The sequence below is a fragment of the Gasterosteus aculeatus genome, chromosome 6, assembly GCF_964276395.1.
Source record: "Gasterosteus aculeatus chromosome 6, fGasAcu3.hap1.1, whole genome shotgun sequence".
NCBI classification, from domain to species: Eukaryota; Metazoa; Chordata; class Actinopteri; order Perciformes; family Gasterosteidae; genus Gasterosteus; species Gasterosteus aculeatus.
This window is the reverse complement of record NC_135693.1, coordinates 8275053-8292046: the sequence shown is the minus strand read 5'-3', so window position 1 is coordinate 8292046 and position 16994 is coordinate 8275053. Positions and strand designations below refer to the sequence as shown.

At 43.2% G+C, this 16994-nt stretch overlaps 1 protein-coding gene across 2 annotated transcripts in view; it reads right to left on the bottom strand.

The window, feature by feature from the left end:
- Positions 1-16994, bottom strand: part of macrod2 (mono-ADP ribosylhydrolase 2) — a 345335-nt gene that overhangs the window by 73109 nt on the left and 255232 nt on the right. For both annotated transcript variants that reach the window (XM_040179258.2, XM_040179259.2), the window contains exons 7-8: positions 11723-11753; positions 2744-2817 (exon numbers count right to left, since the gene is read on the bottom strand). In XM_040179258.2, coding sequence (XP_040035192.1) covers positions 2744-2817; positions 11723-11753 — 105 coding nt within the window. The remainder of the gene's footprint in view (positions 1-2743; positions 2818-11722; positions 11754-16994) is intronic.

The following is a 16994-nucleotide window of genomic DNA, read 5'->3' as shown; positions in this document are numbered from 1 at the left end:
ATCAGTGCTACAGAGTGCTGGACTGAGCGATAAACGTATTGCTAATCAATCATTCGGTGGCGGTTTTTTCTCCTTCCTTGTCTTGTATACACACACAGAATGTATACCAAGTCCTCTGCCATTTGATGTAACAGTAGACCTCAGACCCGATAGTGTGCACATTTCAATCAGTGGACAAATACACTCTGAATGCTTGGTGTGTGACTGCAGACTGAGGGCCCAACGGAGGGTTGTGATGAGCCATCTGTACATGAATGGGTGTGAATGAGTGTATAGCGACATATGTATAACGCTTTGAGTGGTTGAAAAACTAGTAATATAAGTCCATTGACCATTAAGTAGAAAGTAGAAATACCACAAGGAATAAATACTGGTCCAGGTACTATGTTACTCGCGCAGGTTCAAGTACAGTTAATGCGCACCACTGTGGAAAACATGCACACTTAAAAAGTGGTGGATATGCAGAGACAATGCAATACAGTAATATTATGTGTGTCCGTATAGTAGGTTGCGGTCGGGGGCTGCCGCCTGCATTCTCTCCTCCACTGTGTTAGATCCTCAGCCAGACAATTGTACTGAAATTCAGTCACAATAGCACAGTATCTTCCCCAAAGCAGAGCCCTTATCATGGCCCTGAAATGACTCGTCTCTGAGGATGCCCACAACACACGCTCCTCTGGGTCGAGTGCACATAGAGCAGTGCAATCTAGTCCTATTGTTCCATGCATGATAAACTGGGCTTCAAACCTCTTATTCTCACTCTATCTTTAGAGAGCTCGTTGCAATCTGTGAAATTAGCTACTGTAGCAATGCAGAACTTTTGCAGGCATTTTAAAAGGTATAGCGTGCAATTGCTCATCTCATTTCTCAGCCTTTGAAAATAGAAAAGGAATAAGTGCAACAATGCACAATATTGTTCAGAACATTCAAAGCTATTGTTCCTGTCCTATTATAATCTGTTTACTGACTGTAACGTCTGTTTACGACATGCAGTCGGTGTACAGCTCAGAAAGCCTGAAACTGAATCATGTCAGTTATCAATCAGGTTGACACTGGGTGTGTCTATCGAGTAAACGCTGCGGTAATAAATTGCTTTTACAAACATATCAGACAAAGCAGGCATTAATCTTAACATTTTGTGTGCAAGTACTGCTAAAGCAGCGAAGAGGAACGGCGTAGTGCAAAACCTCAAGGCGCTATTAGTTTATTTCACTTCAACTTGAATACTCTATTTGCTTTTGGTAAAAACAAATTACAGACATCATTTTATAAAAGGCTGTTTTGGTACGTACTAAGAGCAACTAACTGGAAGGAAAGACCCCCTTCCGGTGCATGTTGTTCTGTGGTTTGCTTGGAAGACTTTCCGATGCAATACGGCTGTGGTACCACTTAATTCTCTCTGATCTTGTTAAAAGCATACTCACTCCTGGTCTAGTTAGAGCTAAAGATCCGCTGCTTGTGCTTGAGAATCTTTGCCAGAAAGTGTTTAGGGCAGCCTCGGTAGACCTCCACCCCTCTGCACAAATTGCAATATTTTCCGATTGATCTACCGACACCAGAGATATCTACCAGTCAACGCATCACAAAATGGTCTCCAGTGTGCGGCAGAGCAGCCTCCCCCAGGGCGAGTAGCAATCCTTGGATTTTGGAACAACACAACCACAAAAGTCTGCTATGCACATTAGCTCGTTATTTACAGTGAGCCATAGAATACCTTCTTTGCGCCAGAGTGTTAATGGATTCCCCAAGCACACAGTTCAACTGCAAAGCAATCCAGCAGCTCGGAATCATTTTGCTGCCTGTTCACAACATCCATAGCACCAGCCGAGGGATGTTGCAGCACATCAAGCTGTGAGCTTTATAAAACACCTCACTCCACAGTGACAGATATAAACAGTGCCACAGTTAACAGAGGTGACCCCACCAAAGGTTACCATCATGGCTCCCAAAGTGATGCTAACTGTACAAACAGCATCCTGACAACTGGACAAAGATCCACGAACAATGAAAGTATAACAGGCTGATGAACCCTAATCAATGTCACATATAATAATGATTCTTTAAAAGCTTTGTGAAAGAAACTTAATCAAACTTGCTTGTGTGGAAATTAGTTGTTGGTTATTATTTGGACGCATGACACATGGCGTTTTTTGACTGGGATAATTATTGCTGATACAAAGCAGTCACCCGCAGATTTTTAAACAGAGGGGGAAACCCAAAATATGACCTCACGTGATTAACGGTCCTTGTCTGACATCAAAGCCAAAAGGTAAATTCACTTTAAAATTGATTTTTCTCACTGTGTGAATGAGAGCAATGTTGATTTCTCTTTGGTAAAAATCCTCAGAGCAGCCTGCAGCTCATCAGCAGCAAAAAGCAGCTGGAGGCTAAAGGCTAATATACATAGCATATTATGTGTCTTACATACCTTATTTTTAATAAGGGGCGTGTTTCTCTTTTTATAAATTTTTATAGGAGCCTGTAGTCAACAACTGCTGTTTTCCTGAGTTTAATAGATTTCCAAGGACTAATTCAACATCGTGCTTAGTCTCAGACTGGCTACTTGATATGCATACAGACCACTAACTAAATGGCTGATCAAGCAAGGATCATACGGATCTACATTCCAACTGTGGTCCAATCGACTCGCAGCAAAAGCAGAAACAGACAGTGCCTGCCCTGGAGGATAGGTGACTTGAGATTGACAGCTATTTGTTTTAAACACGCATCAGCCATGCCCTACCTTATCTGGATTCTCTTCGATCCAGCTCTTCACCGTGTTCAAAGCAATACCAGCTGCAGGCTCATTCGGAAAACCTAGAAGAGAAGGGGAAAAATAATCAGTGTCCTACCCAGTTGTATTCATCACGGACATGCTAGAGGGAGGTAAAAATAGACAGGCGAACAGACAGACGGACCGATATCTCGACAGGTAGCAGCATTTCTCTTAAATCATTGGAAAGCAGCACAAGCTGTTCGTCTCTGGCGGATGAGACCAGCTGTCTGATAAACTGTTGTATACGGGTGTTGCCAGATGCACATGTTGGGAAAACACATACAGACATATTCAGCGGGCATAAAGTGTGGATACAAGCTACACATTTATGCATCGCACCCTCACTTACCGCAGGTACAAACTACTGCATGTTGGGTCTTTAAAGCTGAAACATACACATGGATGTGTGATCACGCACACTACCCGGTTTTATCCAGAACAAACATGTGAGTCAGTGCGTCTACGAAACAATGTGGTTAACTAGCGTAAATCCAGACTGAAGGAGTCAATACAGACACACAGATTGCAGTATGATTAATCTTTGATGAGGCCAGCTGAGGGAGGACTCTGCTGGATGCTGATCTCAAGATCATTTGCTGCCACTTTAGAGAACTTCCCAAGACCGGACACTTAGAGTGAGCTATTGACTGTAGGAGCCCCCGAGCCAGCCTCGCTACAGCTGGGGAGTATATAAGCCATTACTAAAAGCGCTGACAATCTTCTACGCTGTCACAGAGAAGTGGTTCTGTTGTCTCCATTTCGAAGTAACTGAGGTTGAGTGTGGGTTTTCTGTGCGATCCACAAAACTTGAAAAAAAGCATTTTATTCGAAAGCCTTGGGTTCAAAACTGCAGCGCTGGTATGAAGTGTGCAGATAGTGTAAAGTTAGGCCCAGAAGCAAATACACGTGCATAGCCCATTTTGTCAGTTCTGAGTGACCACCAAAGTTCTCTCGTATTATAACCTCTGCCCCCCATAAGCGATCACAGGTTCTTCCTATAACGACAGAGGTCTAGACCTCAATTTCATCCCACACCAGCTGATACAAGGGCCACGCCACAGTTGCAGCCTGTTGGTTATTGCATGGTTCCTATTCTCAAATGTGTTTCTTTTATCGGGGTCATTGCCACCACTATCACATACTTCGACCGATGAAACAGGCTTACAAGTACAGCAACGACCCCCACCCCTCAAGGTTGAAGAGAAATATAAAGGCACAAAGATCCAGCGTGACATTTCCAGACTTTGCTGTCGAAGTCTTTCAATAACTATCCAGTAACTGCTCTAAAATCAACTTCCATGACAACTCTCACCTACTGTATGTGGCCATCGCCGATTCCTCTCGCTTTCTGTTTTTACTCCTCCCACTCCTTCCCCCCAGCTAGCTTGACAGGAGTGGTCGAGTTGAGCACTGCGGGGAGGAGAGTAGATGAAGTGCTGCCGAGCCCTGGCTGAGTCCCCGTTGAAACCCCGAGGCCGAGCGAGCTGTGAGCTGCATACCAGCCGGCTGTGACGGGCGGTCTGCTCCTACACCTCTGTTAGGCAGTCTGCAGACGGTGCATGGGCCCGTTCACAACTCCTGCCCTTCAAAACCTGCCCCCCCCTCACCCCTCCACCGGAGCTCTGCGCTCAGAACCTAATCCGGCATGCCAAAATCAGTTTGCAAGTCACCTGACTATTCTCGTCGCCCAAACACACTTAACCTTTTCACTGATATCACTTTGTCTGGTGACGTTTCCCTTTCTGGAAATCTGTTTGCACACGTATGCAGGTGTATAACCGACGCTTCGACGCACACAACAAGTTACGTAGGCCAGCAGATGTGCGGGAAATGAAAAAAAGTGATGAAAATAACATCCACAGAGACAAGACCAGCTGTTTAGGAAGAGCACACGCAGCGGGAGAGGTGTCAGAGAAGTAAGTTTAAAAACAAACGAAATAAATGAGCAAATTATAATAAAAAGTCAGGACCTTGCTCGTACAACGCAAAACTTAGAAAGCTAAAAAATAGGTCTTATTCATAATATTAGCTCATTTCTGTCACTGGCTGTGGCTGGAAAAAATTGACTCTATTTAATCTATTTAGAGTGGAGTTTCTACAAATGCTCTATTGATTTGAGAGCTACACCTATTAGTCACAGCCCGGCTGAATGGACAGAGGGAGGGAGGTGAGAGAAGGTGAGCTGTAAAACCAGTGAAGAAGATAACAGGAAAGTAGATTGATAGATGTAAACAAACATTGGAAAAGAGATGACATAAAGAGTGGTAGATGGAAAGCTGTTGTAAGAGGGTCATAGCCTGCCTGGAGAACTCTGCCCAACGGGAACATCCACGGCCCAAGGTCAACAGCAATGTTTTCAGTGCATCGGCTGCTTTCTCCTTCTGGTCGTTTGTCTCTTTCACAGCATCCACTACCTTTACATCACCCCTCTTAGTCCCTGTCAGCTTGGCAAAGTATGTTTGTATGCTTCAAAACAGCGAGAGTACAAAACCCTAAAGCATCACTTCCGCATACTGTCTCGGCCATAAGAGTCACAGCCCTGTTGGTGCAAAGTCCACTTGCGGGAGTTCAAAATACTGAAGTTCAGAGAAGGGATTGAGTGGTCTGACGCTTTTATATGGTCCAGTGCACACAAAGTAAAATGTTGTTCAGTGTTGTTCTTCTACATCTTCTCCCCTCAACACCTCATTGTCTTTTGCTCCATTTGCTGTGTTGCGGGGTTCAGTGAAAGCTAATCTGTCAGGAGGTGGAGCGCTGGCTTCAGCCGCGGCGATGGTGGGCCCTCCAGGGTCCCTGCTCTGCCGTGGCTCGGCTCTCTATCCTACACTGGGAATACGGCCGGCTCGGGGAGATTTGTCTTAGTGAGGCGCGCTGATGGGATGTGTGCAGCGCAGCGCCGCTGATGAGGACTCAGGTGGCGCAGTGTTATTTCTGTTGAAGGCTCCTCTACTTCATCACCACGCAGGGCGCAGAATCCAGAGAGCGAGAGGAGGAAAGGGACCGTGGCACGCGCCGTGAGGAGACAAAAGGCTCCCGGCCCAGCTCGTTTACATAACATTTGCATTTATAGACTTAGCAATGTTGACAGTTGTTATGGGGTCAGCGACCACAATAAATATCCCTCGGTGACCATGGAGAATTAAGACTGCAGGTATTTTCAGTTTCTGTTCTGTTCCCAATCTTTTCATCAAAAAGGGACCCGACTCAAATCTCTGATGCAAGCAAGAGACAGAGTCTTTGACACCTTTCATCGGTATATGTAAAACACCTTTAAGAACACTTTCGCTGTACGGTGGGTGACTTTCAAGGAATATGGTTTCATAAATAGAAAACCACTGCTAGATGTAAAAATACAGAGAAGAATTTTTGCTCATTGCTGTCTCTTTTGCTAGCAGGGCAAATATTTCATATCCAAAGAGTTAACTTTCACCACAAACCTGTGAAGACGCCACAACAGGTTTTTTTCCATTGAGCACCTTTTTGTGAGAGAATGTGGCCTTGGTCCAAGAAACATAACTTGACAGAATTCTAGAAAAATATAAAGTACAGCTTTCCTTCCCTGGAGGAAAGACTTGTATCATCGGTCCCACTTTGCTACCCTCAGTTGCATTCGGTGAGGTTCACGTCTCTACTCTCGTCTTTCATTTTGATGAGCTGTCTTCCTAGAAGCAGCATGCAGCCCGAGGCTGCGGCTTCTGGCACTCGTAAATTCACCAGAGGTGTTGATAACGTAAGATAGAAAATCTGCTAGGGAAAATAAAAAAAACGTCAACAACCGAAACATAAAATACCAATATTTATTTGATTTTGAAAGGTTTTAAAATCTAATTTCTTCTTTAAAATAATATAAACAAATCTTCCTTTTTAATAAAACCTTGATAGGGAGCAGAGAGTCTGTCCGCTTCATCCAAAGACCACTATTATTATATATATTATAATATTATACTAAACATTGTATAATACAAAGTACATTAGATGATTGGGTTTTTTGCAGCAGGAGGAAATCATTAAGTGCAGCAAGCCGTGTGTGTTCATCTGAAAAGGGAGAGCGAAAGAGGGTTGTTACCCCATCAGGGCCCAAAGGAGAGGTGAGCCGACCTGGGGTGGAGGACAGAGTAGCGCCCCAGGACTCCAGACACCAAAGTGTGAGTGTCAACTGGCCCGGAGCTCCTCTCCGGATCTCCACTAGGAGACACGGCAGGGCTGTGACCATGACCGACTTTGCAGCCGGCGGAAGGAGACGGAGACAAAGAGCGATGGGAGGGTGCTGTGTACGGAAGACGGGCAGAAAACAAGGTAGGAGGAAAGAGAGCAGCTTCCGTGGCACAGCAGATGATGACCTTCGTTGGAAACATTCCATTTAGGTGATGCTGAGCTTTGTCCTACATGCTAAAATTAGCACCTGACATTTCCCTTATAAAATAAACATCACAAAAGAGCATTTCACATGCAAAAGCTTAATGCTCAACCAAGTTTCTCAAAGGCATAAATCTGTTGTCCTGTGGGCTGGAAGTATTTTTTTTTACATTAGGCTCATCATCCGTGAAAATGGAGGGAGGCTATTGTTGAGTACAACGCACAGTGTGTGACTCAGTTAAATGGGCTACGAAGCTTGCGCTCCCACCGAGCGCACACTCTGCTACCCACTGATACAGCACGTTGCCCCTGTGTTCCTTGAAATTCCCAACCCAGCTGGGCTAAGCTCCCTGTAGTAAACCCTAGGTTTTAAGAAGGGGACTCTAGCCCGGGCCATCTCTTAAAGGCCAGCAGCGAGCCATCACCGTCGGGAGATAAGGGGCCATGAATGTCTCCAGCCTTCCTAATCCTCGACAGGGATTAAGAGAGCCGCAGTAGGATGCGAGATGGAGGAATTTATTTTCACCCGCTTGACACCTTTGATCTGGACAGTACGGTAGAATGGCAGCGTGGACATACCAGTAGAGCCTGGCTGGATTACATCCGCATATCTCCCACAGCCACCAGTCAGTCCAAAAACTCCTCTATCAACAATCCTCAGATCTGTCACAGGGACGGATGAGCCAAAGGTAGAGGGTGAGGAGGAAGCAGGGAGATGTTGGTCCAGCGCGTGGTGTGGGCCTCAGATTGTTTTCATAGGGTTAGAAATGCATGCGCGCAACGGCATTAGGTACTAGGCTGTATGTTCATGTCCTTGCTTTTGGCCAGTGCACGTTCAGCTCTGTTAGATAGATCTCAGCAGACACCTTCTAGACTCTAGAGCTCATTGCAAGGCTTTCAGAAGGTGCTCTTTAAGGCCCGGCGTAGATGTGATCTCCACAAGGTTAAATTGTCAACAATGCCTCTGAAGATGGGATTTTTATGTACGTTGCCTTGCTTGAGTTCAGCCTCTGTGAGTGAGAATGACGTATGGGGCAGGAAAAAAAACCACAACGGACGAGGGAAGCTACGGGATTCAAAAAGAGAACACGACCTCTCTAAGTCTTAGTAGTTGGCCGCATGGCAATGATCTTGTAAGACATTGAAAGGTGTCTCCTCTTTGGAAGGAATAATCCATTTAAACTGGGGTCACGTGGCTATGATTGATGTGCAAACAGCAGCAGCACTTAATAACCTCTACCATGCTGGGTGACCCTGTAGCCCACTGTGGGCACCAGTTTGTTTATGGGTGGTACCTCCGACACACTATCCGGGCTGAAATTCTGTTGTGGCTAATGGGCCGGACTGAGGGATTGGACTGTCAGCGCAGTGTGAGCCCTCATTTTTCTTTCCAGGCGTCTAAGGCACACCCAGCGCACCCCTGCTACACCCAACCTCCCTGTTTTGCCATCATCTGTCAATGGTGACTGAGTCTCCCGGAATATGGAGGCGTGAGCGAGAGTGTCAATTAGCATTAGCTTTCCTGACAAATCTATTTTTCTCACCACAAGGGCCTCGGATAACTTGTTCCTGATCCCTCTCTGTCACAATGTTGTAGGCAGAGGATTTATTTTTCTACAACAATGCAAGTGTGAAAACGGGTCGAGCACACGTTTGTACACAAAGTGGGTGGATGACAGTGTGCACATATTAAAATTTAGATCCCTTACTATTCTACAGCGACAGAGAGGTATGTCTCTATCTCTATCTAGACAGAGACAGAGCCATGGCCTCTCACACTAAACGGCTTTTGTTTACATCGCTGAAATGGAAGTTGACCTTAAAGGTTATTTGAAATGTACAGGAAAATGTCCAAACGCCTGACACGCAAGCACGGCCCCTTTCAGAACATGGCAGCACTCAAGGGGCAGAGGGAGGACTCCTGCAGAATAACACAGCAGCACGGTGCTATACTTCAGTTCCTTTGAAAGTCCCTCTTCTATTTGACCTCTGCTTTGTGAAGATCTTCAGTCTTAATCAGCGGTATTGTTCAGAGCAGTAGCAGTTATGGGAAGCGCTAAGCCATTTATCGAACCGGCTGTTTAATCCCCCTTCGCTGCACGCCTGGCTCTGCACAGCCGACCCTTTGAAGCGAGGGGCGTCTGGCAGAGCGCTGTGATAGGCTCCTATAGAGGCACAGGGCACCAGAGCAAACAACAACAAGCAGCGCCCTGATCAACAGTGTCGAGTACAAACAGTGACCTTCTCCCCCATGCATGGACGGGTCTGCCTCTGTGTCATTACAACAGAGATCCAAAATGCCACTTATCCATTCTGAAAGTAGACACATATGTATCCATCGCCTGGCATTCTCGATTGTATTTATTTATTTAAATCTATAAAAGTGTTTTCACTGTGAGCAAAATGAATATACTTTTACTGAGGTTGGTATTTAAGTCACTACAAAGTTGGACAATAATGAGTCAATAAGTCAGTGTAAGCTCTGCTGTATCTCAGGATGCCACTTGGCACATCTTAAACCCTTCCACCTACATGGAAGTTTGAATGTATCGACTTGGTATTTACGCAAAGACCTGCAGCTGTTCGGTGATTTGATATATGTTGTTAAACTGAAGTGAACTGTAAATTAAATCATTATTTTTTTCCACTTCCTGGATGTAAGGGATTTAGATGCCTTTTGCTCAGACATTCTTAATAAAAGACAAGATGAAATAGTTTGAAAGGAGTCACACTCTCACTGTGTGTTTATATCTGGTTCAGTAAGCATTTTGTCGCATTCTAGAATCAGTGATTTTCTGATCAGTAAGTGTATGTTCTGTAAAGATTGCATCACTTAGTTGGGACATTTCAGAGAACAATGTAAGGTATTCAGTAATTCATATGCAGCAAAGAGACTTTTCTGAAGCTGTAAAATGCATTGCAAGTACTTTTGATAAATGACTAAATCCTGAATGAGGTTTCCATGACCCTGAAGCACGCTCCCAGCCGAGTTGATTGTAGTTTTCTAAATGTGTGTTTCTTCAAACAGTATAGAATGTTTGTCAAACATAATTATGCCTTAAACAGCACCCTATCAGTTATACCAATAATATTGTGTCTGATGTAAACCATAAATGGAACAAGCACAGCAAACATTCGCTGGCTGGACAAAAAAAGCAACACATACCATTATATAAATAGTAAAAAGTAGTAAAGTTATAAATAGTCAAGAATTTAGAGCAGAATTAAGTCCACAGAGCAGCTTCAAGCTGCCTTGTTGTTATAGTGTTCAGCTAGATTATATCGTTCTCTCTGAAGGAAAGCCTCTGGCTCCTCCAGTGACGGATATGTAAACCCATAATGGCTTTAAAATTGGGGACTGGAGAGTTCACTTTGACGTTTAAGAAGCAACCTTTGAATTTGTTTCACATCGGGCCCAATTGCATCATTATCCTTGTATAGTACCGTGCGTTGCAACATGTTGTGGGAACAGTGTTTGCACCGCAGGAAGCACCGGGCCTCCTGAAGTGGGCTTGCTGTGGCTGCAATATGATCATCGAGAGTGATCAGAGCATTTAATACATCTCAAGAGAACATTTCCCAAACAATTACAGATTCTCGGTCAGGTTTAACAGTTAGAGGCTCATTAGTGGCCTTTTTTAAACAATTAAAAGAAAAAGTAAAAGAACTGTGGTTGACTAAAAATCGATCTTGGTCATTTTAAATGATTTAAAGCAAATACATCTTGCACATCTTGGCTGCTTTAATAGAACTGTATATACTGCTCTGACACTGAATGAAAATGATCATGTTTGGTAACCCTTATATATTCGGCACCCTCTTCCCTATTATTAGAGCTTGTGTGCAAATCCAATGAACGGCGTTGACTGGAGACAGAAGAGTGAAAATAATGAAAGTGAATAATGATGTCTTCTCAGCAGAGGCAGTTTACTATATTATATAAACTCCAGCATCCTCTGCATCCAGCATCATTTACCGTCAGAACTTCAAAGGCTGTTTATATCGCCATGTCTGGCATGTTTTCAATGTGACTTTGTTTAAATCTAATTAGCACACAAGCTCTTCGCCAGCAATGACTTGCTGCATATCGGGCCTCGTCCCGTGAGGGAGCACAAGGATTGTTCGGAGTCTAAATTCTGTTCAGCTCATACTAGCGTGTGTCTTTTGTGGAGTTAGGTGAACTTGTTGGTATGCTGCAACAAACTGTTCGTCTTCAAAGACGACGTCTCTACCCTGCTGTGCTCGATGTAGACATTTTAATATGATCCAGTACAATTATTTGTCCCCTTGGAGAAATTCATTGTTGCACTTCTTCTTCATTTACTCTCTCACACACACACACACACACACACACACACACACACACACACACACACACACACACACACACACACACACACACAACAAACTTGTAGATATGTCAGAATAATGGGCACAGCAGGTGAAGCAGTTAGGGTCCTAGTGCCTTGCTCACATGCCTAGGAGGTGAACTATCGACTCTCTACAGACTGTGCTTTATATACATATAACATGTATATAAAGCACAACCTAAAACAGTGAATCAAACAGAATGAGAAGATTTAAGCTTACCATAGATGCCTGTGGATATACATGGGAAGGCCTGTGGAGACAAAAACAGAGAAAGGCAAAGTTCAAATACATGCACATACAGTAGATGGTAAAAAATGACCAAGTTGCAAGTACTTTTATCCATCTCATTAAACTGTGTCCACCGAAGACCACCAACTGTACTGTACCTCTGTGTGTTTGTTGATTAACTCGACTGCTTCACGTGTTATTCCCAAGAGGAGCAATTTACAGTACCATTTGCACACATCCCTGCAATGCTAATACACAACTAAATTGTAAACCAGCTTCAAACTCAAACACACACATAATGTTATTTCCTCTTGACTGCAATAAACAGACACGTAAAATGTATCCTGCACATGAACACATTCACACATTAGATTGCTTATCACCATCACACCGCTGCCTTAATGAGGCTACTGTGCTGTTGGTAATCTTATCATGCCCTGTTGCACCAATGATCGTGATGGCCCAAAGACTTACAGTGATATTCGCATATGTTGCTTGAACTCAAAGGTATCCACATTTTTGTTTTAGCCTTTTTTATTTATCTCTTAAATTTAAATATCTCAATAGACAGCTTTCATTCCAAAGTTGATGCAAACTCTGCTCGGCCTCAATGACAACGCCACATTCAGATCAATAGCAGGAAGCAATCATATCCCACCAAGCACTAAAAAGCAGCTGGGCACATATACACAAAACAAATCCGACATGCAGAGAATCAGAATACATATGATGAATATTTTCAGGAGCTTAAGAGCTAAAACCTGAAATTTCCAAGGAGGTTATAAAAAGTAACCACCTTGTAATAGTTGCTTTGTAGCCCTTTGCAGCGGACATATTAATTCAAGCATGACTTTGTGGCTGAAAATAGTTTAATTATTCTTTACTTCTGTGAGCAAATATACTATGATGCATAGGCCTTGCTCTAATCTTCCCTATTTCATATTCATTAAGTATATAAATAAACAGTAAAGAGAACAGATTTTTGTCCTCAAAAGATGCTGAATACATACTTTAGTCCCTGCATTCATCAAAAGGCAAAGCCACCACATTAATATAATGGCAACTCACAACTGGAGAAATATAACACGACAAAACACAACCGAGATTCATCAGAGAATCTGTTAAATATGTCAAATTCTCCCCGTGCCAAAACGAAGCCCAACAGTTTATTTTGCCACACTGACACTGTCAGTTGCACAAGTTGCATTTAGAAACAAGCTGTTGTCCCAAGATAAATTCATTTTAGAACTGAAAACACAATCAATAGATCTGAAAGATAATACAAAATACATTTCTGCTCATATGATAATTATACAAAGAAGACAGGGCTCTACTCTGGTGAGTGTTTTCAAGCGATGATTAAAAATGGAAAAAAGTACATAACTGATAAAATATGTAGAGCCTTTTCTCTAAAGCAGCACAACCTATACTTTGAAATACAATCCACTTTTCGTCCTTGCTTTATGCGGCGAGGAATGAGTCTCTGTTTGTGCTCTTCTTTACCCGCTTTCTGGTTCCGCCTGTCCAGGTGAATCTTTCTTCTGTAAGATGATTTAAATCTTTTACCGAAGCTCTGACCTTTCCAGACGACTGTCTGGGTCTGACACAAACCACAGATGATGAAGCGTGGAGAAGCATGGACATTTTTAGTCCGGTGCCGAGTGCTGTCCAGGGCACATATGGAGACTGACAGCACAAAACGGTCAAATATTCACTGGCAGTAGCAGAAAAAAAATCATAACTGGGTGCATGTTGGATGACGATTTGTATCTTTGTCAAAATGAACAAGTGCACAATTGAATTCAGTGCTTCGTACCCATTGGCAGAAAAAATCCCAATAGTTAAATTATGCCAATTCTACATTTGGCAAATCAATAGAAAAAGGACTTTTACTTCTGCAGGGGGAATCTATTGAAGCCACGTAATAATAAGGAGGGAGTCAACCGATTTTAATCTTTAGACGAGAAGAGCCTTATTTCCTGTCTCAGCTGCCAAACTGATCCCGAGACAGAAGCCTCATTATCTTCGCTGAGCTGAAAAGGTGGTGATGTCAGTCCCCTCAACTTGAACTTCTGCTGGGATGGCAGCTACACCTTAACACATCTGTGGCACTGGCATACCATCAGCGTAATCACCTAAAATCTTTTTTATTAGCTCCCTTGCTAATCGAGGAAAGGGTTATTGATCTTTCTGGTGTGGAAATGCAGGGTGCATTTAACTTAATGGCGTGCTGAAGAGAAATGAAACCCTTGTGGCACACGCACGTGTCACTAATTTGTTTAAAGGACAATTATTGCGAGAAGTGAAAAGACGTAGATATCCAATAAAACTGTAAAGCCTGGAGACCTTCTTTCCAGATCTATTATTAAGACACACACTGACATCAATTACACTAACATTTGCACAAATGATTAACTTGACAAATCATCAATATCTGTGAATATCAACATGCTAGAATATTATTTATTGCGCACTATACATTTTGTGAAAATCATTAAAACCCTCCGCTGTTGATGATCTTAAACTTTACCAAAGTCAAGGGGAGGAAAATGTTTACGGAGGGAGGACACATCTCCCTAGCATTTATTATTATACGATGTGTCCTCAGTAAGAGAAAGTTGTTTGTTAAAGCCACATAAAAGCAAAAGCAACAAGTTATTGTAATAAAGATTTACAGCCAATTTCAGAAGCAGCCACCGCGTGCAACAATGTAAGAATAGCTGCGCTTAATTATCGTTCTTCTTTCGCGTCAATTCTGGGCCACCGTGGAAGCTATTCTGATAGTTGTGAGCGTACATACCTTTGCTTACATCGGATAAGGTCCAGTTTTAATTAGGACAGTCAGCAGTATATGGGACCTAGGATTTGTGTTTTATGTTATTCTTTCTACTTCTGGCTGCTCATTAGCAGTGAGTCAGCATGTTCGCATGCGCCCTGGCATGAGGCTTTGCCTGACATGTTGGCTTGTTGCTGATTTTCTTTGCTTAGGGAGTGTTCAGAAATTGGTCACCAGGGAAATTATTCTGTTGCTAGGGCTCCTCCCTAATCTATCACATCACTTAAAGTGGAGCACCTTTCCTCTCAGAATCTCTGCACACTTATTTAGTCCACAGCATATTAAGTCCAGCACAGAGTGGCGAAAGTTGTCTCTGCTGGAAAAACTAAACTTGTGTTACACTTATGCATCCTTCTCATTAAGTGCCAACTATAATCATCATGTATTTACACTGACATCCAAGTATTCAGATTTGTTGAATTGCCACAACCACCACCGCTTATTAAACACTGATCACCCTGAAGTGTGTCTGGAGTTTTGCAAAGACAGAGCTCATAAAACTAAGTCACTGGCATTCCGCCGAGGGCATGAATCATTTGTTAAGCAGCAGGAATGACACGGTAAAGAGCTCAACCTGTGGCAAAAAGCGGATGCCCTGCAGTACCCATCGCCTTCTCATGAGCAGACGGGTACCGGCGAGAAACCTACGCACGGGCGCAGTGACTCCCGGGGGAGCACCTGGTCTCGGCTGGCTGAGTAAATAGTGCTGGACACAGCGGTGCTGCCCCGTAGCTTGAAGGCCTCCGAGCCTGTTTGCAAAGGGAAGGTCTGCTTATAAATCACGGCAGCGAAGGGGGACCTTGTGCAAATAGGACCACAGGTATTTTATTATTCACCGCTGTTGCCAGTACAGTGTGGGTTGGCATCAGTATCCATATCAGAACATGAAACCAGGTGAATCCCCTTTGTTGACTTTGGTAGTTCTTTAAGCAGGTAAGTCTCGCCTGGTCGGACTTGGCTACCTGCTGCTGGGAAACACTTGTTACGGTAACAAATCAGGGTATTCAAATATACACATTAACACCCTTTTATTCTGCATATTACCACACTATATTCTAATATGAGAGATGTTTGTTTAAGTGTCCTTACGCTAAACAGAGGATGGAGAAATGCAGAGGGTGAGGAACCTGGGGCTTAATGACCCGAGTCCCATCACCATTTTTTTGATATCTTCCATCATCAAATATATCTATTACCACCATCTAAGTGTCCATTAAGGAGTCAGCCCCACTGGCTCTGTTTACATGCAGGGTCTCACTTACAATAATACTCTGGGAAACACAGCTTATCAAGGATAAGATGTTTTCATGCATCTTTGCCGATGGAGAATCTGAGTAAACAACAACGTTCTTATCCTCTTCTACGGCTCCGTCAGCAATGAAGTATGAAAATTGTCCACCACTAAGTAAATCCTGTCCCCAAGCAACAGTAGGTGACTCATACGGAGACAGCCCGGACAATAGAAATTATAAATAATCCATAACACAAGGTTTTTGTTGACAACAAAATGTAACATTTTGTGCGAGTGTGAGTCTGCAGCAAACAGCGAAAGGGATGCCATGTTCACCTTGTATCAATGTGTTATTGAAATATGCCATCTAAATATGGTCTTTTGTAATCAAGTGTGAGGCTTATTAGGTCAATCTAATTAAAAGATTATAGTGCGTTGTGCATGTCAACTAGCAAATGATACATCTGTAATGTGCACGGTTCAATAAATAATAACACATGATTATGATTTAATAAAAGCCAAAGTCTGATGCAGGGTCAAGCTGTCTGTGGGCTTCAGACGTGATGCAGGTGTGTAACATGGGTTAAAACACTTCCACAGTGGGACAAGTGGAGCATTGAGACTGTATTAAAAATGGATAGTTGTTCACCATATTGTTTGGCCTTAATGAAGCTACGGTTGTTGTATGGTTTTGCTTATCCTACATATGCACATGGAGCCGGGGGGGTTGAGTTGAATGGGCAGACAAAACGGTGTAAATGCTGAACCCTGTGGAGAGGGCAGACCAGTGGAGCAAATACAAGCAGCTACTGAGCTGATGGCCGCTTGATTCATTGGTCCATGACCAGCTGGTTGATGAAGCACAGTTTGCCCTAAAGCTCAAAACTACAGCGTACAGCTACAGCTTTTTTTTTCTTTTCAATATGATCATTATATTGAGAACTAGAAGAAACGTTTAACAGACATATATACTTGATATAGTGAAAACTACTACGTTGAATGTCCAGTTTTGGGTTATTTTTATCACCATAAGTTCTAAACAAAAAGGTTCTCTAACACTGAAAGACGAAGTGCTTAAAGTAGCAAAGAGATGAAAGTCCTCTGAGCTGAGAGCACGTGTAACCAGACGCATGTAGGAGTACTCAGTATCCGTTGAAATGACATCATTGAACTGTGAGGCAAAGACTCAAGAAAGT